This window comes from Crocodylus siamensis, chromosome 5, assembly GCF_052110815.1.
Source record: "Crocodylus siamensis isolate JL-2025a chromosome 5, ASM5211081v1, whole genome shotgun sequence".
Taxonomy (NCBI): Eukaryota; Metazoa; Chordata; order Crocodylia; family Crocodylidae; genus Crocodylus; species Crocodylus siamensis.
In genome coordinates this window covers 168983853-169007515 of record NC_143399.1, presented here as the reverse complement: position 1 = coordinate 169007515, position 23663 = coordinate 168983853, and the positions used below count along the sequence as shown (strand labels likewise).

The following is a 23663-nucleotide window of genomic DNA, read 5'->3' as shown; positions in this document are numbered from 1 at the left end:
AGAAGCTAGCTAACTGAACAGAAAGCCAACTAAGATGGCGAGGGTTGAAATACCAAGGAGGAGAGGGACTTCAGCATCTAAGTGACTGGTCTGGTACACCTGTATGATGGGCATATGTGCTTTATTTTGCTTGGGGTACTCAACTGGAAAGCCCTCTCCTAGAGCTGGATACCTAAGCTAGGTCAGCTGTTTAGGTGGACCGTGATGAACCACCTACCTTCTGCTCATGTGCTATAACTCTCCCATGCTCATCATACGTTTCACCAAACCTTTAGCTGTCTTTTGGAGAGGTGTTGTGGTGCCCCTTCACCCATCAGTGTCTTGCCTCCATCTCTTCAGCAATTTCCAGGGAACATGAATAATGCATGTTCTGAATAAGCCTATAGGATCAGGCTCTACTAGAGTTGTCCCACCTAGACTGAGAAGTCCACATCAAGGCCTCCAGGGCTTTGGCATCAATATTTTAAGTGACTTCATAAATGCTGGTTCAGGGACCTTGGAAATTTAAGCATCTACAGGATTTGGTGGCAGTTGAATGTATTTGAAAGTATCAGTGGAAGTGGATTTGAATGGCAAATACCTTTAAGAGGGTGTACTTGCTTAGGCCACTTTGGGAAATGAGACTTAGGGTATGCAGGGACTGCAGGGTAGTAGAGAGATAAAAGAGCAGTCCAGTAGTACAACCACAGAACTCAATGTGGGCTAGTTCACACTAGTTCTTGGCTACTGCAGCAGTGAAACTAAGACTATAGGCAGACAAAACTCCTGGGGTAGAAGCAATATCTTTTATTAGACTAACTAAATGGTAGCAAAAAAAAATTTTTTCTTTGCAGTTTTTGGGCCCAAACACCCTCTGTCAGGCAGAGGAGAATTCAAAGATTGTATTTAGTTGGCCTAATAAAAGATATTTCTCCTACCCTACGAGTTTTGTTTGCCTCTGCTTTTTGGACCAACACACCTACAACCCTAAGACTCTAGGGCACTTTTATATGTGCTCTGGGGGTTGAGGGTGGGGGTTAGAGTGGCTCTCAGAGCCACACTAAGAACCACAGCATCTTGTGTTTCAGCATCCCTGTGCTTCAAAATGTCACTGAGGGTGCTTGAACTAAAGTTTACTGAACGAACTTCAGTTCAAGTGCTCCTGCTGCCATTTTGAAGCATGCGGATGCTGATACACAAGATGTAGGAGACTGCTGGAGTACTGTAATTGCCATGCTACAGCAGACTTGATTAGTCAAGTCTGCTCCAATGCACTAGAATTACCCAGGCACCCACTGCTTTCACTTAGCAGCAGTGAGGTCCCAGGGAGCATATTTTTTCATAAATACTATATTTCAATGTTCCATAAATATTTTTTTTTATTACTGGGTCAATTGAGACTAAATCAAACTAAAACATTGAAATTTCTTGAAAAACTGAAATTCTGCATGTTTCGCCAGCTATCCTTATGAGGTAAACCGAAAGAAATTCTGGAAAACAACATTATTTTTAACTTGAGTTCTCTTCTGCTTACTTGTTTCTACCTTAACAATATTTTTTATAAGCCCAACTATTTTGCATTTCTATAATAATGGAGCAACTCAGAGTCATTAAGGACTTCATTCAGGTGGGAGCACTGCTTTACAAGCATGGAAGAAAGAGTTGATGGACCAAAGCCAAATCCATAAATGCATTCAGCACTGCATTCATTCCGAAGTCAAGTAGCATTTATACTCATTAATCTGACATTCAAACTAAACTGACATCTAACATGAATGTGTTAGGGGCAATGCTATTCAACTCCTGCCCTCTAGAATAACAAGGAGACTGCAGAATTAAAAGAAGTCCATGGTCACCTCTTGTAATACCTGCAGTAGGTTACTTCCTTCCTTCGAGTCTCTTGAAACTACTGAGAGGAATACAGAACTCCAGACTGCTCAGATCACTTGAAGATAATCAAAAAGAGGAAGATAAACAACTCATTAAAAGTACAGAGATCTGGATCATTGTCAGAGTCTGGCCAACAATCATTCACCTCCCTATAACAGTTGCATCCTTGCAAAGACATTTACTGCTCAGTCCATATAAAGAGTCATAATCTTGTTTAAAAAAGTGTAATCTTTCTTCTAGTGCATGACAAAATTACCAAGATGGATGAATTGGTAGAAAACAAATTTAACATCAGTGCATTTTGTCATGTGAGTCTAATGGGCCTATTAAACATAGAGCATGCTAGGAAGGTGACATAGGGACTGTGTAATATTGAAGAGAAGCCTTAGATGCCAGCAAGATGCAGGATTGACAAGACTGGTGACACAGGGTTAAGCAGCAGGTTATCCTGGTGCAGCTATTCATGATATCTTTATTATACATTACTGTCAGATTGAGAGTGCCATTGGAGATTTGGCTCAGTCTCAACCCAGAAACAAATGTGGTAATGACTGAATGTTTCTGAGGCTCTCCTAATAATCAGTGGTGTCAAAATCATAAGAGAGGTCTGAGAGTTCCTCACAAAGGCACTGCTGGAGATGATTGCTTTTAGCAGGCTTTCAAGTACTAGATTGAACATCTTCCTTGGTAATTTCTTTTGTTTCCACAAATGATGATGAATCAGATGATGATCCACCCAGGTGCTCATCTGTTCTGGTGATAGTTCTGGTGATATGGAGATTGTGATGGACCCAGACACACATTATGATGTAGTCAATCAGGTGACAGTATTCTGAGTGGAATTGCATCCACGATGTCTTCCAGTCATTACTTTGGCATAATAAGGCGTTTGTGATAACAAGATCATGTTCTGAACACTTGCTCATGAGAAATATTCCATTTCAAATGACTTTCCCCATTCCTTCCTTTCCAAGTGTTCCTTTTAGTAGCACAGAGTTTACAACCTGGAATGTCTGCACCCACAATGACATCCTTAACAGTGACTGACTGTAGTGAAGGACAGTACTCATGGATATCGACTCTGATTAGCTTAGTGGCTTGGGACAGAAATTATACAAAAAACTGTATAAGTGATTGGAAACCATTTCAAATCAGTAACACAACAGAAGTTCAATGCACATAAACTACTTTCAAAATGGCCGAAACTGGTTTAAGATAAACCCGGATGGATGTGCTATTAGACTTAATTGATTTAGGTTAAATTCTGTCCTGGATCCCCTCCCGATTCACAGTCCCCCAGTATCCCAGAATGCTTTGCAGGGTGGGTGGGTGGGCTAGCTTTGGCCCAAGCTTTCTGCTCCTGCTGAGCAGGGAGGCGTGTTCTAGCACCTCCAGCTTCTGGCTTGGGCCACTGTAGGCACACGGCTGCATTTCTGGAATCAAAAGTTAATGTCTATTCACTTGCTTATCAATTCAATCTATGCATCTTAAATTAACCTGCACAGCTTGGGAATTGATTCAGCCTTGGGCTTTTTGACTATCTGTACAAATGTGTAGGATAGGGGAAGCTGACAGAGCATAGTCTTAACTACACTTTTGTTTTTGGAAAGAAAAAAAATCTAAAAAGGACAGATGCCCATGGCATTGGTTTTGCTATCAAGCCCAAGATTGTTATTCAGATGCCAGAATGTCTGGTTGGCATGAACAAGCACCTCATGACCCTTCGTGTTCAACTGAAGAACAGACAACACACAACAGTTATCAGTGTGTATACCATGACCCTTGATGCAGATGAAAAAACAAAAGTAGCATTGTACTCTGAGCTCAACCAAGTCCTGTTTTGTGTCCCCAAAGAAGATAATCCTCCATGGCAATTTCAGTGCTAGAGTAGGCAAGGGACTCTGAGCTACGGAGAGGGACAGTTGGAATGGAAGGGGTGAGAAAGTCCAGTGGGGAAAGTCCTCACATGTGACAGGAGAAGTACAGTCTTTGTGGTATTTTACAAGGTATTATCCGTTCCACATGAGATACTTCAATGCATTTTACAAAGAAGTACAATATTCAGAATTACATTTAAAAGGAAAGTGGCTGTTTGCTTATTAAAAAGAAGGCTACATGAAAGGAATATATTATTACAAAACTATAGGGTTTGTACTGCTATCCCATCAGTAGAATTCATTCATATTGTTTTGATATAAAATAGTTAAAGATTTATCTACCTGAAAAAGATTGTTTCTCACCTTGTAATACAAAGGCTGTTGATAGCAACAAATGCATGAACAAGCAGATGCAACTTTAAAGGAGAAAAACCAAAAGCAATATTTAGATTAAGTCCTGTGGGTGGTAATGAGGTGAAATCTGGTCCAAATAATATACTTGCTTTTATCCCCATAAGCATTTTCTTTTCCCCCTTGCTAGTAGCTGTTAATTTGGTGTTGTCCTTCTATTGAGAAGGCATCCATAATAATTTTTTTTGAAAGTTCATCTCTTTCCAATAAAGGGTAGCAGCATGATTTATTTTCAAGTTGGATTACATTGTTCTGTGACACTGAAGATAAATGCTCTTCATTGCAATGCCATCTAAATATGCTGTGAATGTCCTTTTATTATCACTGCTTTGCTTCTTACAGGTTGCATATGGCTGGTCATTATTAACTCCTTCCTATGGAATTGCTGCTGCTCAAAAAGAGATTTTGGTACAGTTGAGATGAAAACTAATTCCAAACTTTATCCCTTACTCTGAAACCTATGAAGCAGTAAACAAGAATATAAAATCTTCAGGGAGAAATTAGAAGAACTACTACTTTATTTTATGCCATTCATCCCTTTGCAAATTGATCTTGACATGAAAGCAGATATTATCCCCTCCTGAAAACCTAAGAAAGAAAGGATATTCCTTTTTTTTTTGTTTTTGTTTTTGCTATATACGAGTTCAGGATTCATACTGTAGTTCCATCAGTACTTATTTTATTAAACTTTAGATAAAAAATACCAGCATAAAGAATCTGATTCTGTACTAAGGACATGGGCACAAAACACATTACCACCAAGGTAACTTGTGCACCAATGGAAGTTACACAGACATTTAGAGTGAACAGATGGTCACGTCTCTTGATAAAGTAGGCACTATTACAGTGCCTTGGAATTAGGTGATGGAGGAACTGTTAGTAGACTAAATAGCTACCCCAGGATGAAATTGACTAGAGCTGCACACACATGATCAGGACACTGATGTAACTTATATGGGTATATAGTTAATCTTGATTTTTCAGGGGGGGGCACTTTATCCCATAGTGGACTGACATAGGGCTGTATACCATTTGTCCAATCCACAGGTACAAAGGCAGATTACAAGAGTGTGAATGTGTTGTGTATCTACATCCTCCATTACCTCAGTTTTATGGTGTCAGAGCTCCAGGGAGTTCAACAGATTTACATTACTGTTAAAACTGCTGCATGCCAATGATGAACTGAGGTCTAGGGTTAGATTTGCAGAAACATTTCCATTGCAAATGACTCTGCAATCACATTAAGCATTCAAGGCTAACAGCTCCAGAAGAAACTCTAAATTCAGGATGCTACATGATCATTAATTGAGCCCACTGTGAGAAAGAAGGGTCACAGTACAGTTGGAGTCAAATATGGATGTCTGTTCATATAGCCAGAAGGCCTTAATGGAGTAGAACTACTGTAGTTTGTGTATGCTTGGAGGAAGAAACTGAACAGAGTGGGATGTCCTGTATTACCTATATGTTGCAGAGTACTACTCTATAGGGTGACCATTTGTCCCAGGCAAACCTAATCATTCTCAGCTTCCATAGTTTGGCCCCAGCCAGCTGGTAAAAATTCCCAGAGTGGAGTCCAGCAGGGATGTGGAGCAGTATGGTGTGCCAGGCAGGTGGCCAGGCAGCCACTGCTACTTCTGGGCAGGAGTAAGATGGCTGGACTTCTGACCAATGGGCCAGGACCAGACTATAGAAGCTGGGAGTGTTCACATTTGCCTGGGATGGTTGGTCAGCCTGCTGCTCTGCATTACCTGCCTGGCTGTTTGGAGGATTAGACAGTGACTTTAAATCACGGGTGCACAACTCCTTGCCTCTGAGCCAGATCCAGCCCCTGATCCTGTGTCATCTGGCCCACAGAGCTCCCAGTGGATCTGAAAATTTGATTTCAGCCAAGTGTGGAGGGCCAAGTGTGCAGCCAAGTGTGGAGAGACCTCTCTGTATGTACAGGGCTGGATATAGGCAGTGCAAAGCCCAATCCTCCTGCTTAGATGGCACCCAATGCCATGCAGGCCGTATCTGGGTGCACAGCACCAGACAGAGCAGGTGGCTGATCACCCATGGAACTTAATCTGGCCCATGGACTGGCCTCTATGACCAAAAGCTTTAAATCATAGAAAACTTGGGCTGGAAGGGATCTCAGGAGGTCACCTAGTCCAGCCCCCTGCTTTGAGTAGTATTAGCCCTACCTTAACCATCCCATACAAGTCCTTGTCTAACCTGTTTCTAAAACTACACAATCAACCCTGCTGCACAACAACAAGGCACATTGCCCAAAGACACCAAAAGCATCCCACTCTGCCATAGGTAAAGCAGGGGGACAAGGGCTGTCAATGCCCTGCTGCTGCAAAGCTGTTAAAATGCATTTGAGAGATCTAGGGAAGAGGGCCATGCCCTTACTGCAGAGGAAGGCAAAACCCCCCACAGCCTGTACCAGTCTTATGATCAGATGAAATTCCTTCCTGATACCAAATATGGTGATTAGTGTGACCCTGAATAGAAGGGTAAGACCCTCTGTTTTTATATCCAAGCAGAAATGATAGCACATCCCAGTCAAAATCTCCAGGCATGGCTGCAGCAAGATTGTGAAGCTCTGCTTTATTTTTCTGTTTCTAAGAATGGTCCTCTCCACTATCTGAAGAGGTTTCCCAGTGATCTACTTCAGAGAGAAAGGTTCCCAAACTTCCAAATGGTGCTTTTTGCAGAGTACTTTAGCTGTACTTTCATATTCTTTTCACATACAGATCTACCACTAAATTCTTCTCAACTTGGAACTATTTTAGGACTTTGATAGCATTTTAAAGCATGTGGAGAGCTCACTGAAACTCTGTTTCATAGAAATTGCATGAACTCTATAGTACTTCGCAGTGAGTGTGCAGCAGGACATTGGGGTGCATCTGTCCCTTTAAGTATGCAAGTAGCCAGAGAGGCAGCTTGCAGGTGGCAGAGGGGGCTGATTGGAGAATCACCTGATCAGCAGAAGGCTGGGCTGGAGCTATATAAGTCCAAGGTCTCAGCCCACCAAGCAGTTCAGCTTTAGGAGGCAAGCAGTGAGGTACTCCTGGCAGCAGGGTTCCTGAAAGTGCAATGAATGGGGTAAGTCACTCTGCAATCCTGGGAGCAGGGGAAGCTTATCTGGACTGCAGATGACTGAGTTTTACAGACAAGGGGCCTTTATTTTTGTTACACAACTCAGAGAGTGTTGGGGTGTTGTTTTTCAGACACTGAGATACTTTTATTTAGTGCACTGGTGGTTTAGCTTGGAGTCCTACTAGGGCTGCTTCTAGGCCTACCCTGAGATCCAGTAGCCCAGCAGGGGCTGTGAGTCAGGTTCAACAGAGAGTGGGGCACAGTGCAGTGCTAAGACTCAGACCAGTGGGTTCAGAAACTTAGAGAGGGCTGACAGTTAGATTAAAGGGCTCACAAGCCCAAGAAGGACTGTGAGCTGGATCAGAATCTGAGAGCCCAGAGAATGGGTAGAAATTGGATAAGAGGCCCCCTGAGCCCAGAGAGAGGTGGCTGAGTGTGGGACCAGAGTCCAAGCACCCAGACAAGGTATGCATGTGGGACCAAGGGTTCTGAGGGCCCCAAGAGGGGTCTGAATATGAGATCTGAGAGCCCAGGAACTGTCTGTGTGTGTGACCTGAGGGTCCTGGAACCCAGAGGTGGGTTGTGCAGGTGACCAGGAGTCTGCGGGACCAGGGAGAGGGGCTGAAAGTAGTGAGCAGGTCAGAAAGGGGCTAAGCAGAAAGATCATCAGATTACATCATTGAATGATAACACCTGTGAGGCTTGGAGCATGGTGTAGGGGAAGAACAGAGCCACACAAATAGCCCTTAAAGGTTACAGGTGCCCTCAAGAGGCATAGGCTGGCTGAGAAGACCTATTGGGCCTGAGAGTTGAGTTGAGACAAGTGGGAGTCCAAGGGGGACTGGTGGCAACTGGTGCCCACTTGTACTCATGCTGTCTCTACAGCCCATGGGAGCCTTCTTTATTTAACCCTTAAATAAAAACAGGGCATGGCAGGTGAGTGATTAAGTGAGGTTTACCTTAAGGACTGAGCCAGACAGGGGCTACATAGCCACTGGGGGTGTCAAGGCCACCTGTGTGGCATAGACTTGTCACAGAGAGCATCAACTGGGCAATGCTGGCTCCTTTAAAGGAAGGAACAAGACATGTAAACCTGACCCACAGCTAGTGGAATCCTTTCCCTCCTGGAGAAACAAGGCTCCTCTATCAGTGCAACATGCATTGAGGGTCGGATCAACCTTAAGATCAAAAGACTTATTCATAATATTCCAACCCCAGACAAGTGGGAGCTACATTAGGACATGATTGATAACCTTTTAATCTCCAAATTGAAGAAAACCACTAACCTAACTTTAAACAAGAAGGAATTAGCATTATGGCATCAGTGAACTTGGAAGAGTTCATGTGAAAAGTTTTGTAAAAACAGCAAGATGATTTGAAAACTAAATCTACACAGCCCACTTATTATCCTAACCACACAATATTTGCCCACAGAGTACTGTGCTCTTGCTCATAAAGACAGTAGAAGTATTTATTTCATCACATTTTGCATGAGCCTGTTCCTCATAGATTGAATTTTATTGCAAGGAACCAGAGTCGGGGCTTTCAACAACACAAATATTCAAGTGAATCAATTTATTTTCAAAGAAAATCTCAAAATCTTCTATAGACAGAGCACACAAGAACCTGTTCACCTGACTTGCAGACCTCAGCCCAAATCCACTCCAAATGCCTGCCAGATCTGCTTCAATTCTTCACGGGTGACTGTGGGTGACTGCAATAAATGACTATCTTTAAAACACCTGAAATTCAATTCTTCAATCTAAAAACATTGAATTAACATTACTGAGTAACCAACATTTCCTTCTTTTCATTATGCCTGTTGTAAAATTTTGATTCTTCAGCCTGGTTTTATGATGCTCCGTTATTTTCTTGGTTCTTTAAAGGAGATTTTACCAGATTGCTTTGTCTCTGTCATGCGACTGATTAGGAGTAAATGCAGTTTTGCAGTATTGTCAATTATGTAATTCTTGCACCCTGCAGAGCCTTGGAAACTGGCCCATGGGCTGGAAAATTTGAAAAAAAAGTTGGAAAATTTGGTGGCAGGGGAACAGTGGCAGTTAATAGTGACACATCTCCCTGTTGTCAAAAACCTAAGCCCTGTGTAGTTAGTCAGAGCTGGGCCATGAACTTTCTCCATCATGGCCAGGTCAGAACCAGGCCACACCCTCTTCACTTTGTGTGATCAGGTTGGGGCAAGGTCACGTTCCCTTCCCCGCTGCCCTTGGGCCTGGGCCACACCCCTTTCTCTCTGCCCAGTCAGTTTGGGGCTGGGCCATGCCTCTTTCCTTTGCATAGCTGGTTTGGGGACAGGTCATGCTCCCTTACCCCTGCAGGGCTGGACCATACCCCCTTTCTTCCTTAAGGGCTGGATCAGGGCTGGGTCATGCCCCTCACCATGCAGGGCTGGGCTGGGGCCAAGCCAAGCCTCCTTCCCCTGTATAGCTGGATCAGGCCTGGCCACATCTCCCAACCACCCCTCACTGGATTGAGGTGCCTGCCCTGGGTGCTGGATTGGGTGTACTGGCCAGATGCAGCCCAGAAAGGGACTGAGCACTATCTGTCTTCCTTGCTAGATAAAAAGGTTGAGCACCACTGACATTGCCTCTTTTGAATTGGCAATGAGGTTTTGCTGAAGGATGGAAGTGGAAAAGAGAAACTATTTTTTTTAGATGGATAGAAAGTATTTCCTTTGTGGTTTGCTTCAAGTCCAAGCATACTCTGAATGAGAAATGGGTTTTAAGTCTATCAGCCTTAGGTTAAAAGTGTAATGTCAGATATTTTAATCTTACTTATGGGGATATGAAACAAAAATAGTTTGAAGGACTGCAATGCTGTCTTCTCAATGGATCAAGTTACACCAACCAGACAAAGCATTCAGTAAAATCACCTCTACACGTATCACAGTATATAAAGCACTTCCTGAAGCCTTGGGGTGGGAATCATGGAGTTTTAAGCTATTACATTAGCTATATGACCCCTGAAGATCTGCACTGGTTGATGGAACTAAAAAACATTCCATCAGCCAATGCAGTTCAGCTCCCTACACAATATCACACTGTATTAACAAACAGACTCTAATCTTGCAAAATTAACAAAGAAAAAGTTTCTATTTTATTTCTCCTAGGCTACTACCTGTTCTTACAATTACGATGTGATAATTGTGCCATAAATTGTGCCCTACCGCATGTTCAAGGAATTAATGGTGCAACAAAATGGGAAACCAGCCACAAAAATATTCCATGAAGGACATGTAACATTTTTGTGGCTAGTTCTCATTTCACCTTAACTGAATGTTTGGCAGAGCTGGCTTAAGTTTCCACTGCAATCTGGGACTGGGACCAAGAGCTGATTGTCCCAATCCCAGGCTGCACAGAAGTCTAGAATTGGCTCTAGTGTGATTCCAGAGTTGGAACCAAAGATCAGCTGATTGTTGGTTTCACCCCTAGGACCACATGGGGGTCTTGAACCACCCTAGTACAGTCCCAGGGATAAATAATCAGCTGATTGAGGTGAGGCTAACCAGGACCAACAGTCCCTGGAAATATCATAGAGCAAATCCTCAAGGAATCCATTTCTAAGCACTTGGAGGAGAAAAAGGTGATTAGGAACAGTCAGTGTGGATTCACTGGGGCAAGTCATGCTTGACCACCGTAATTACCTTCTGTGACAAGGTGACTGCCTCTGTGGATGTGGTATACCTTGGTTTTAGCAAAGCTTTTGATACGTCTCCAACAACATTCTAACCAATGACTCGATGTTGAGTTGGCAGCCAGTATCAAGTGGAGTGCCCCAGGGATCAGTCCTGGGGCCAGTTTTGTTCAATGCTTTCATCAATGACCTGAAAGATGGGATAGAATGCACCCTCAGGAAGTTTGCAGACGACACCAAGCTGGAGGAAGTGGTACATATGTAGAGCTAGGATTCAGTGTGACCTAGACAAACTGGAGGATTGGGACAAAACAATCTCATGGGGTTCAACAAGGACATGTATAAAGACCTGCACTTAGGATGGAACAATCCCATGCACCAGTACTGGGGATTGGGGACTGACTGGCTAGGCAGCAGCTCTTCAGAAAAGGACCTGGGGGTTACAGTGGGCAATAACCTGAATATGAGAGAGCAGCCTTCCCTTGTTGCCAATAAGGCTAATAGCATACTGGGCTGCATTGGTAGGTGTGTTGCCAATAGGTCCAGGGAAGTGACTCTTCTGCTTTATTTAGCACTAGTGAGGCTAGATCTGCAGTACTGTGTTCAGTTTTGGGCCCCCACTACAGAAAGGGTGTGGACAAATTGGAGAGAGTCCACTGGAGGGCAAAAAAAATGGTGGTGGTGGGGGCTGGGACACATGACTTTTGAGGACAGGCTGAAGAATTACTCTTATTTTGTCTAGATAAGAGTAGACAGAGGGGGGATTTAATAGCAGACTCCAACTACCTGAAGGGTGGTTCAAAGGGGGATGGAGGTAGACTGTTGTCAGTGCTGGCAGGTGAAAGAACAAAGAACAACAGTCTCAAATTGTAGCAAGGGAAGTTTTGGTTAGATAATAGAAATAATTTTCTCAGTAGGAGGGTAGTAAAACACTGGAATAGGTGACCCAGAGAGGTTGTGGAATCTCCATCCTTAGAGGTTTTCAAGACCAGCTAGACAAAACTTTGGCTGGAATGATCTAGTTGGGGATGGTCGAGCTTTGAGCAGGGCTTGACTACATGAGCTCCTGAGGTCCTTTGCAACCCTAATTTTCTATGATTCTGTGACTACTAGGGTTCAACCAGGTTGCAGGCATCCATTTTTTCAATTGGCTGGTGCAGGGGGAACTTGGGATCCCCAAATTACAGGTCCTGCTATCCACATATGGCATCCCAGGAGGCATGATTTTTGGGATTGGGCATCAGATCCCATTGCACGATTAAATTAATGCCATAAAAAGGTTTTGATTCTTATAATTTTCCAAGAATGATATCTAAACAAGAAGATTTCCACATATGATAAGTAACTTCCTTAGTTGAAATTATCGTGGGCACTCCTGTTGCAGGCCTTGTTTTCCTGCAGAAGATCATGGTCCTGATTCAATATTGTCACCTTTTAGTCAGAATCATAGAAAATTAGGGTTGGAAGGGACTTCAAGAGGTCATCTTGTCCAACACCCCACTCAAAACAGGACCATTCCCAACTATATCATCTCATCCAAGGCTTTGTCTAACCTGGCCTTAAAAACATCTAAGGATGGAGATTCCATAACCTCTCTGGATAATCTGACAGCATGTGACTTGTACATCACAGCAGTGTGATATACAACCTCACAAACAGGGAGGAATTAATCTGTGAATTTCTTAGTCAGAACACAGATTCTTGGCTTGGCCATTTTGACTGGAGACAAGCCACAGTAGTTCAAGAAAACAACAGGAGTTTGACAATGGCTTTCAGTGATCTGACATACTACCGAGAGAGTGTGTCTGTTGAGAAGTGGAAAATAAGAGAAATGTATTTGTCCTTCATAAACATTTTTATGTTTTCTACTTGATCATGTAGTTGCTCCTTGGTAAATAATTTCGTAACAATGGGCTGTACTACAGAAGTAGAAGCAAAAGGGAAATTGCAGGAGTCTTTAAAAAAGTACACTGTGGTTTAATTAGTAGGCCGAAGTAGTAATGGAGAGAAATTAGCACTATGAATAGCATCCCAATGAGTGCATGCCTTCTATAATGAAACATAAAGGTATTTTTCTGCCCAGCATCAGGAAATGTTGAGAGACAGGGGCAATCTCCTGCTCTAAGGGAAGCACAATCTCTTTGGTTTGTTTGTTTGTTTGTTTGTTTGTTTGTTGTACCAGTGAAATGCAATGTGTCCCACTGAGAGGGACACAGCTGACAGCTGTCACCAGTGTGTCAACTCTGCCTTGCGGGCCAATACAGACAATAACATGGATCAGGACACCAGCTTCTCTCTGCCCTCTGCCTAGCAGTTCTGCTTTTGTAAACAGAACCTGAGGTGCTTTGAGGTTGTTTCATCATAACGTGGGCCACAGTGGCTAGTAACCAGCATCCTATGAGAAAGAGATTGTGATATCCTAAATCAAAAACTCCAAAGCTGGGATGGTTTGTCTTGTAGCTTATTTGAAGCATATTTTTCTTCTTTGGTTTCCTAATTAGGAATGAGAATCAATTTGTGCAGAAAAAACAAACTTATGAGGTTAATGATAGCTCTAGCTCTTATTAAGCAAGTTGATGCAACTCAGCACTATTATTAAGTTCATAAAATTTGCTATGTCAGGAAAAAAAAGGCACCACTGAAATCCATGCTGTTCTTCTATGACTTGTAGAGGCTAATTAAATCAAGCTAGTTGTCATTTGGGGGTGGCACTGGGAATAGTGTCGGAGTCCTGAATTCATCAGACTCTGCTGAAATGGTTGTCTTTGGATACCAGCCTAGGAGCAAGACAAGAAAATGAATGGGATTTGAAAATCTCATTTTTATATTTTCAGGGTGATTTATTCTAGGTCATTTGCAAAATCAGGGCCCAGCTTTTCTGCTGAGGCTTTAAAATGAGGAAGATAAGAAAAGACAGCCAAGTCTTCTGCCCTGTTGCACTTGGAACCTCACTAGTTCTCTCACCATAGAGAACTATTTCCTCCTTTGGTTTTCAGCAGTTGGGAATCTTGCGAAAATGGCACGCTCGGCCCCTTTCAGAGGAAGGTAGTGCCATATGTTATTCTGCAGCACATCCTGCCTCCATCGATTTTTAAGAAATGAGTGTTGCTACACCTGGAAGGGAATCCTGCTCATTTATTGTCAGTTCATAGTAGTAAGTCTGTAAGTCTGATGCTGTGTCAAATACAAAGACGCAAAGCACCTCTGAATGAAAATATCAAAGACAGCATCTGGTCTGTGCTAGGAAGAAGGAACAGTAGTTCCAGGATGGAAGAGTTTGGAGAGGCACCAAGTAATCATGTTTGCATTACAAAAGTGCAGATAAAGCAGGTCTGTGAATAGTTGCTTTAATAAAGAGCCAGCTTAGTTTCATAAGAATGAAGTGCTCTGATGTTATTTCCATGTATAGAATCTTTTTTAGTACATAAAACAATCCCTAGAGTCCAGGAAACTCACTTCCTAATATATCCTTTGTAGTGATCACTGGTTTCAATAAATATAGGCATAGAAGAATGAGAAACTATACAACAGATTTTATTTTGGAGCAGTGTGCATGTTGTGCAGTTCCTGTCTGGCTAGGACTATCGAACTCCTAGCTAGCTGCTCCCTGATGGACCATCTCTCAAAATTCTCCAGTCTCCTGTTAGGGAGCATCCATAAACTATAACTTCTTCCCTCTTAACACAAACTACAAAAATAAAAAAACATAAAAATCAGTTACCACCCATCTACAGAAGAAAGCTTACTATGACATCACTCTGAAGCAAGTGAGTTTGTACCACTCACTTTGCTATTCCCCTTTTTCTATGGCTCTTTTAATAAGTCTCTGAGAGTCTTTCAGGAAGTTCTTCTTTCTTCTCAGACCTATGAAGTATCAGATCCTTTCCTGAAAGGCAGTGTCTGCAATGCCACAGATAATCCTGTCTCTAATCAGAGATTCTGTCAAGTTCCCCAAACCATGGTTCTTCGTCTCATAGTTCAGTGTTTCTGACCTAACTTTATCCTGTTGTTTCTTTGTACATAAAAAGCTGTGCCTGTTAAGAGTCTTATTCTTTTTTGTTATGTAGTACTCAAATCTGGTGGTCCTGTGTATGGCTATACACTACATAGGTGCCTGTACATGAGCGTGGAGGTTCAAGCATCCCCCACTGCTGTTTTTAAGCACAGGGATCCTAATACATGAGATACTGCAGCTCTCAGGGCTGCTCTGATTAAAGCACTGCCTCATCCACCCCTGGAGCATGTGTAAAAGTGCCCCCTCAGACTGAAGGGCCTAGTGGCAGTGGCAATGTTGTGGGGCTACTTGTGGTGGGATAACTCCTATAAAATACCACAATTTTGCAACCTCCAGAATAAGGTGAGTATAGAGTGCCTGAAAACTCTAGTCCCCACTGCCTTGTGGGTACTTCTTGGTTGGAGAAAGGCTAAGGGATATCAACCTGACAGAAACATGCCCTCACCAAGGTGTTATGCAGTCAGAAGGTTCTTTGTTGCTCTCTGGCAGAAGTTACAACCATTGAGGCACTGAACACCTGTATTTGGTTTCGCCTTTGGATTCTGTCTCAGTGGTCTAAAGTGGTGATTGTAGGTCTTGGACAGCTTCCACTCCTCCATCCTCTTGTCTAGATGTACACATGGAAGGACTTGGTGACTAGACCTCTTACATGTATACCATGATCCAGAGGACTGATGGTTGCCAACTACTCGAACTTGGACAGTAATTTACTTAATTGCATATTTAGGCCTTCTTCATAGGTAAAGATTTTAATTTCTCGAAGTTCTGTCAGCCTACAGAAGGAAAAATTAGAAGAGGTGCAAAAGGTTTCTTCTGCTGCAATAAACAGCAAGTGCTTCTTCTCCCACAGCATGCAAGAAGAGTGAGGATTTGTCTTGGTCATTTTTCTTTTCTGTCCCTGTGACTGCTAGGTATCACTCAAGCCTGTGTCTGAATATCCTACAGTTTTCTGTTATATTGCCCAAGAAGGGCAAGTGGAGGTTACAAATCTTCCTTGACTAATTGTTCTTAGACTACAATTGTGCAGTCAGATCACTTATAGATGCCCTTGTCTTTCCATGTAGCTCCATTTGCTCTCATCATCCAACTTATTTTTCAGTTTAAAACTCATTCTTTCAGGTTCTTTTTCATTCACCACTGCTGACACCACATAGGGATCACCAGGTTCAGTAACTACAGGCATCCACGAACAAGAACTATACAACTGTACAACAGAGACTTATACAAAAGGTCTTATTTTGGAGCAATGTACAAGCTCTATAGTTTTTGTCTGGCTGTGACTAACTTCTAACTAGCTGCTATCTGAGGGACCATCTCCCAATTCCCAAATCCCTCTGTCTCCTCTTAAGAAGCATCTATAGATTATAACTTCCATCACTATATCCCCATCTTTGCTGCATGCAATGGACACTGTGGAGAGCAGTTTTGAATCTACTGAGGCAAACACAGACCAGATTAACAAAAATGTTGCCATTTCTTCAATGGACAAGGTGGACTATCTGAAACAATTACATTTTTGCTTGTTTTTAATTCCTCAAGGTTCTGTCAGGTTACAGAAGGAAGAATGAAAAAAGGTGCATAGTTTCTTTTGCAGTGATAACAAAAAAGATAGCATTTACCTTCTGAAAAGAGCTACAACTACTTTTGCTTCTGTGGTGTTGCCTCCCTCTTTTATTTTCCTGGCTCTTCTTCCCCTGAAATGATAAGGAACAGCCAACTGCACCTAAGTCCCATAAATCATATAACTATTTCTCTCCCCACTTTCCTGTGATATATTGCTCTTCTCTTTTTCTTTCTCTCTCCAAATTTATACAGATGAATAAGAAAAATATCATCTGAGCTGATCTATGATGGTTCCTTTTTTAATGAGTAAATGGTGATATTATTTATGTCAGCCTATTCATCACATTTTTGGTATATTATTTATATCACAGAACTGCTGAGAGCTTTGATGATCTCCCTTCCCTTTCCATTGAGGGCACTTATAATGGAAGAAGGAAAAAGGTATGACGTTTTTCCTGGAAGATCAGTACTTTCCACTTGGTGCTTGGACATGGATACATTTCTTCTCACTGAGGTTGTGTGTACATAATCTAGCCCAGTCTGGTCTGTTCCAAACTACTGTGCTTGTAAAATGGGCAAAGATAAAGTGACTGGTACTAATGTGCAAACTGATAGAGATAGCTGGCTACTATCCTTGAAGTCCCCTGTAGTATCATGGCCCAGTGCTTTCACGAGTTCCCACTAAAGTGCCCATTGCCTTGGTCTCTGTCACAGTGGAACAAAGCTCAAATTTTTTTCTTCACAACATGCCAAGAGTATTGAGTAACCAGGGAAAAAGTAGTCTACAAAAGGTGAAGGAGTCATATAGGAGTCTCAGGAAAGAGGAACCTATCACTACCATATTTATTTGAATTGAAGGTGATCCTGAATTTAAGATGACCCCCACCAATAATTAGATTCTATATATGGAAAATGTATAAATTAATGATAATTTTCCATGTATAGAATCTAATTATTTGAGTATCATCTTTAATTCATCCCAACTGCTGTGAAGGAATTTGCCCCCTGCTTGTTCTTGTTCCCTTTCCCTCTCTGCCTCTGCTTTCCTCCCTTTTCCCCTAGTCTGTTTTCCCCCTCCCCTTGCTCCTTACTAGCAGGTTTCATCCCTGCTCTAGGCTGGCACATTGAGAATGGCTCCAGCCAAGCCCCCAGAGCAGCCATGTGGGCTACACACTGCTGTTGTGGGTTTGGCTGGGGCCATGTTCAGTGCCCCATGCTGCAGTGTGGCTGGCTGGCATGGAGTGAGGGTAAAGGGGAGGAGGAGGGAGAGAAGCAGGCAGGGAAGCAGAGGCTGTGCGTGGGGGTGGGTGACGAGGAAGAAGAGGTTGCAAGGGAGAGATGACAGAGTGCAGCAGGGGGCAGGTGAGGGGAGGCAGGCAACAGCTGTGGCTATGGCCCCAATCATGGTAGGGACTCGAGCCCAAGCTGCAGCAACTATCTGCTCCCGTCCCCTCCTACCATTCTTCTATGCAATTCTAGGATGATGGTTTTCTCCCCCATATTATTGGAGGAAAAACACCTTGTGTTAGAATTGAGTAAAAACAGTGTGTTCTCTCTTGGTAGAATTATATGATATAAAATATAGTACAGGAAACCTTTGGTATTTGCGGGTTCAGCATTTGCTGTTTCAAATATTTGCAAATGTTGAACCCGCATTTAAATACACTTTAAACATTTACCGAAGTTCTTCGGGAGCTCTGCGCTTGCTGCTGCTGGGCTCCTGCCCGCCCCCCCCCCCCCAGCCACCAGGGGTGCTGTGTTCATGAATGCAGTGCCCTATTCACAGATTTCTCCCCTGCAAATGGCAAGGGTCACCTGTAAAAGCTCTCAAAATGTTTCTGAAAGAGCTTGAAATTTCTCAGCATTAGTGACTTGTGGTCAAATTCATTCCCCGCATACAAACATTAACATGCCTGTATACAAGCCACTTATTTTTATACCCCTCAGCCATTTCTATTCACACTGAATGCATATAATGAGTGCCCTGTAGTATCTGACAAGTTATTCAGTTTCTCATTAGTAGTGATATCCCTCTAGATTCCAGTTGTATTTTATCCACATACCTCCATCAATATTCACCATCATAATTACCAGGTTTATGAAATAAGAATCAAATGATTGAAAGCAATAGGCCTATCTATATTTTTTTCAGACTTTTTAATAGAAAAAGTACAATTTATTATTCACAATAAGTATACTTTGGAGGGTTGTTGCTATTACAATTGATGAAATAATACACACTTTACCTCTAAAATCAGTGTTAGAAATAGTAAAATTAATACAACTATTACTTTAGTCACAATGTTAAACAGAAATGAACTGAGATTGCATTTTTCAGTGTCTTTCTCTCTCACGCACACACATCAACTTCAGTGTATCTGATTGTCCATCAGTATGTTGTTCTTTTTCTTCACATACTTGGAAATCTGGGTCTACAACTTTCTTCTCTTCCATATCTTAAGATAAGATCCAAATAAATTCAAGAATAAAATAGAATTAAATAACACAAAATTAAAAAAAAGACAGGAAGAAATGACCAAAGTAACAGAAATATTTAAGAAGGAGTTTTCACTTACCATTTTAGACTGATGGAGTGATCCTTATGTAGGTTTAAATCAGGGCTAAAACATCCCCAGGCAGGGTGTAATAGATTATCTCCAGACATAAGTGATGAATTGGAATTTAATATCTTCATTTAAAAAGGCCTTGAAGGATCAAAAGGCGACTGTTGTGTTAGGAACTTATTTCTTTCACAGAATTATAGAAGCAATGAGTCGGAAGGGACCTAGACAGATAATCGAGTCTGACCCCTGCCACAGGCAGAAATGAGCACTGGGGCTGGGAGGGGTCATAAGACCCTAGCCAGGTGCTTGTCTCTGTCTTTTCTCTTCCTCTCAGCATCTATTATATATGAAAGAATTCTCCTTTCTTTCTTGATGGTGGCATCTTCCATTGGTTTGTTGACCTCTTCATAAATTTATCAAGGGTATAAGTAGGTTTTCCATGACATCAAAAGTTTTAAACCTACTCTGATATTTTAGGCAGTAAAAATACATGAGGAATGAGGTGGAATTGCATTTATTTAAAAAATATTTTTTCTATATTGCATAAAAATGCCATCAACTTCACATCTGTGGCCTTAATAAAGGATAGCTGGGTCATCTGATATTCTCCTACACACTTTAATATTTCTGGATATTTCTGATGCATGAGGTGCACAAACCCGTGCATATGTCAAGCTGGAAAGATCCACAAAAAGATAAATGCAGGAAACTACAAAAAGTCAGATGCAATCTACTTAAAAATTCCAGGTATAACAGAAGTAGACAGAGGAAGATATGAAACCTTCATTTGCTTTTCTAGACTACATTAATGTAAAATTTGTAAAGAAATCTATTTGATATAATTTAAACATAAATCCATCAATCTTCAAAAGATTTTAATTTTTTGATGAGAACTTACAGCAGACAGCTCACTTTCTTTTAGGAGCCACACATCTGTTGCCAATGATATCAGAAAAATAGAATAAGTAGAATTTCCTAGAACTTGTGCAGGGTTTCTTTATCTACATATTTCAAAGGGCTTTGCAAACATCAAAGCACTGTTATCTTCTTTTATAAATACATGGACATGGAGATACTAAGGGATCAGGCTACTTGGCCAGCCTTACCCAATGAATTAGTAACAGAACTAGGAAGACAACTTCGGTTTTCTGGCTCCCAGTTTTTTGTCTTAGCTACTAAATAGCATTTCAGTGCTGGATCAAGCAGCAGAAGAATCTGCTGTTGATCTCACTGAATGAGATCATTATCCATCAAAGCCATTAAAGTATGCTTATATACTTTGCTGAACCTCAGTCTACCAATATAAAATGTATTCAATAGGAACAATGAAAACCTTAGAAATATACTGGCCAGAGGGCTGTGCAAAATTTTGCCTGGTGCTCTGTTTCAATGCGTTTTGAGCTCAAAATGGTGAAATCAAAATGAAACAAAAGCCTTCAAAACAGCTTTGAAATAAAACAGGGGCACTTGAAACATTTCAAAAGTTCTGAAACATTTTGAGTTTCAAAGCCAGGTTTACCTGGCTTCAGCACATACCCCTAGGGACAGTCTGGCACAGTCCCCACAGACCTCCCAGGGGTTCAGGCGAGCCCCCAATCTGCCTGCTAGATGACAGGAGGCTGGTGCTGCCAGCTGGGACCAGCGGTGGATGCAGCCTGTGCCAGGAAGATCGGTGCTGCTGCTGGCCCCAGCCGATCTTCCTGGCACTGGGTGCAAAATAGCCTATGGGTGAAGTGTTGAAACAGCATCAAAACAGTGAAACAGTTTCAATGAAATGAAACGGAACAGTGCTTTCAAAACAAAACACTGTTCTGTTGAAATGTCGAAATGGAAGTCAAAGAGGAATGATGCTGTTTTGCATGGCCCTATTGAACAGGTAAATTCTTTTATACAAATTTTTTTTTTTGTTTGATTCATTGTTAAAAAACACTGTATTAAGATATTAAGGTCCTGATACTGCAAGGTCTTTACATAGCTAGACTTTAACATTTATATGGAATACCAGTGATGCCAACAGTATCTATGTATGGCATCCCAATAGCTTTCATCACCATGATAACTAAGATAAAGATGCTCAGCTTTCATTGATGATGTGTTTCTATTCATGGGATCTATGCCAGCTTACACCAAAACATCCTGGCCAATTGATGTCAATGGAAGCATTGCCATCAGCACCAACAAGGCCTCCAAAAAAAGGATCTGCCCCAGAGGAGTAATCTATGGGTCTCTCATGTCTACTTTATAAACATTTCTTAATGAACAAGCATTCATGCTGTGGCCTCATTTATTTATTAAAAAGCACTTCATTCAAGATAATTTACCTCTTCTGTCAAGAAATGTCATTCTTAACGTCAGGGTAATTATTGCTATTTAAATTTCAGCAGGCCCATGTGTTCATGTTTTGTTCACTATGTGCAAATTATTCATTTAGAATATCAAGTATTTTATCGTAGTTTTTGCATAAGATGGAAACATATGATAATATGCAGCAAGACTGAATGAAATGTGTGAATTTTCCCATTCTATTTTTTTAATCTCCAGGTGGCCCCTGGAACTGATTGCATTTTTTGTAGTCTATTCCTACTTTAATTATCTTGATTAGCCAATAGCATGTTTCAAAGATGCATTTGTGACAGGTAATAATATTATATGATAGCATTTAATTGTGTTTTGAAATGTAGAGCCAGGTAACTGATTAGGCCATAATTTTAAAGATCCTAGTAGAAGACAAACTGATAGAAGTTATGACATAACTAGAGATTATGGGCCTGACACATTTCATATCTGTTCACACAAGTGAAACAACCTCAAACTCAGTGGAATTATGAATATGAATGGGATCAGAGTCAAACTGTATTCAAAGTGGATTTCATGAATGTTTATCAATAGGTGGATTAATTTGCAGAAAAATTCAGGAACTCTTAGACATCTTTGGGAAAAAGTGGTGCAGAAAATGAACTGAACTAATACCTTCTAGTGGGAAGAATTTGATTAACAGTCTGTTTTGGAATTAAACCAATGATAATTTGTGATGGAGATGAATTACCAGATCCTGAACCCTGGTTCTACAGTGAAAGGGAGGCATATGCTTAACCATTATCTTTCAGGGGCTATTGTTAGGAAATTTAAAGTTGGAGTACCTTTAAACTAATTCCATTTTATGTTGGGAATGGGATTGTAATCCAGGACAAGAGAGACAAAATAATGGTTTAGCACCATCGTTGCTCTCTCTGAACTGCCTCAATAGGCAATCTAGGATCTGAACTCATGTCTGAAAAGCAGAATACTTTTCAAAGATTAAGGCATAGACAGGAAAGCACAACTATTCAATGTGCAGCATTTTCCTGGACACTATTTTTCAACTACAGAAAAAGAAATTATTGGCCATTTAATTCCAAATGATAACTTATCCATGGCCACTCTAAGTACATGGAATATGTATTTCAGATGTTTTTAAAATCTTTATTTTGCATTTTTCTGTCTTTTGCTTACAGACTCGCATACTACTATGGGATGCATAAGGTTATTCATATTATCACAGAATTCATGTCAGGTACTTCAGTTCAACAGATTGTACAAATTCTCTCCCAGCATTCCAACTACCACATGATGCCAATAAAATTTATTTTTATATAAAGCCTTATACTCCTCTTGCCAAACTCTGGGATTTTTATTGTGCAAAATTCCCAGAGAGGTCAAAGAAAGATTTGCTTGAATAATGCTCATAGAACTTGGCTCCATAATTTTGGCCTGTTCTGCAAAACTATCATTTTAAAATGTTTCCACAGTGGAATTTTGAAGCTATGCTTTGTGAAGGAAAGGTTTCATGCAATACTTACGGGATCCCTTTTTACAAGGCCTGGATTAGGCACTACCACAATAAGATGGGCGATTGTAAACACAGAGTTAAGCACATAAGAGAAAAATAAATTCTTATGCAGTGTTATCCTTTGACAGCTGAGGCTCCTGAAAAATATGTAGCACAAGTTGTAAATTAGTGTTTTTATTCTGATGTCACTTTAATGTGCACATTCTGGCAACTATTTCTCAAGAATGCCATTTGGCAAGAGGTAGTTGGAAAACACATGCCTAGCATTACAGCCATGAGACACAACAATTTTTTGTTTCCCTATTTACACCTGTTTAGAACCACCTGCTTCCCAGACCATATTGTAAGGGCCTATTGGCTCAAATTCTGAACTGTAGAAGGTTGTTTTGTTGGGTTTTTTTCCCACAGGAACAGAGCTGTTAAGTAGTGAAGCAGAACCCTGATAATTATTTCAGATGTGCATGAACACAAATGTTGAATGGCAGGAATGCTGCATTTGCTCTCCAAAAGTTAAATATCTCAAATATTCAGATCAAAATTATTTGATGCTTTTGGCATTAGTGATGAGTCAGAATGGGAATCTTGAACTGGAATCTCCTTAATTTTCAGGGAGATTTAGTTTTGCATCCTGCATGCTTTTTATTCCAGCGTATCTCCTAAGCCAGAAAGAGACACATTTTCCTGTTCAGATGTGGTCAAAATCTTAAAGTAAATTGCTGATTAATTTTTTAGGCTTTCTAACTCATGAGGTAAAAATCCCAAAAGAATAACTCAAAAAATGTCTGTATTCTTGAATCATT

The 23663-nt window shown here is 41.2% G+C and overlaps 1 protein-coding gene across 5 annotated transcripts in view; it reads right to left on the bottom strand.

Annotated features, from left to right (window-relative positions):
* The window catches only part of CALCR (calcitonin receptor), a 304212-nt gene that overhangs the window by 51752 nt on the left and 228797 nt on the right, over window positions 1–23663 (bottom strand). For all 5 annotated transcript variants that reach the window (XM_090047025.1, XM_090047027.1, XM_090047023.1 and 2 more), the window contains exon 7: window positions 22874–23000. In XM_090047025.1, coding sequence (XP_089903151.1) covers window positions 22874–23000 — 127 coding nt within the window. The remainder of the gene's footprint in view (window positions 1–22873; window positions 23001–23663) is intronic.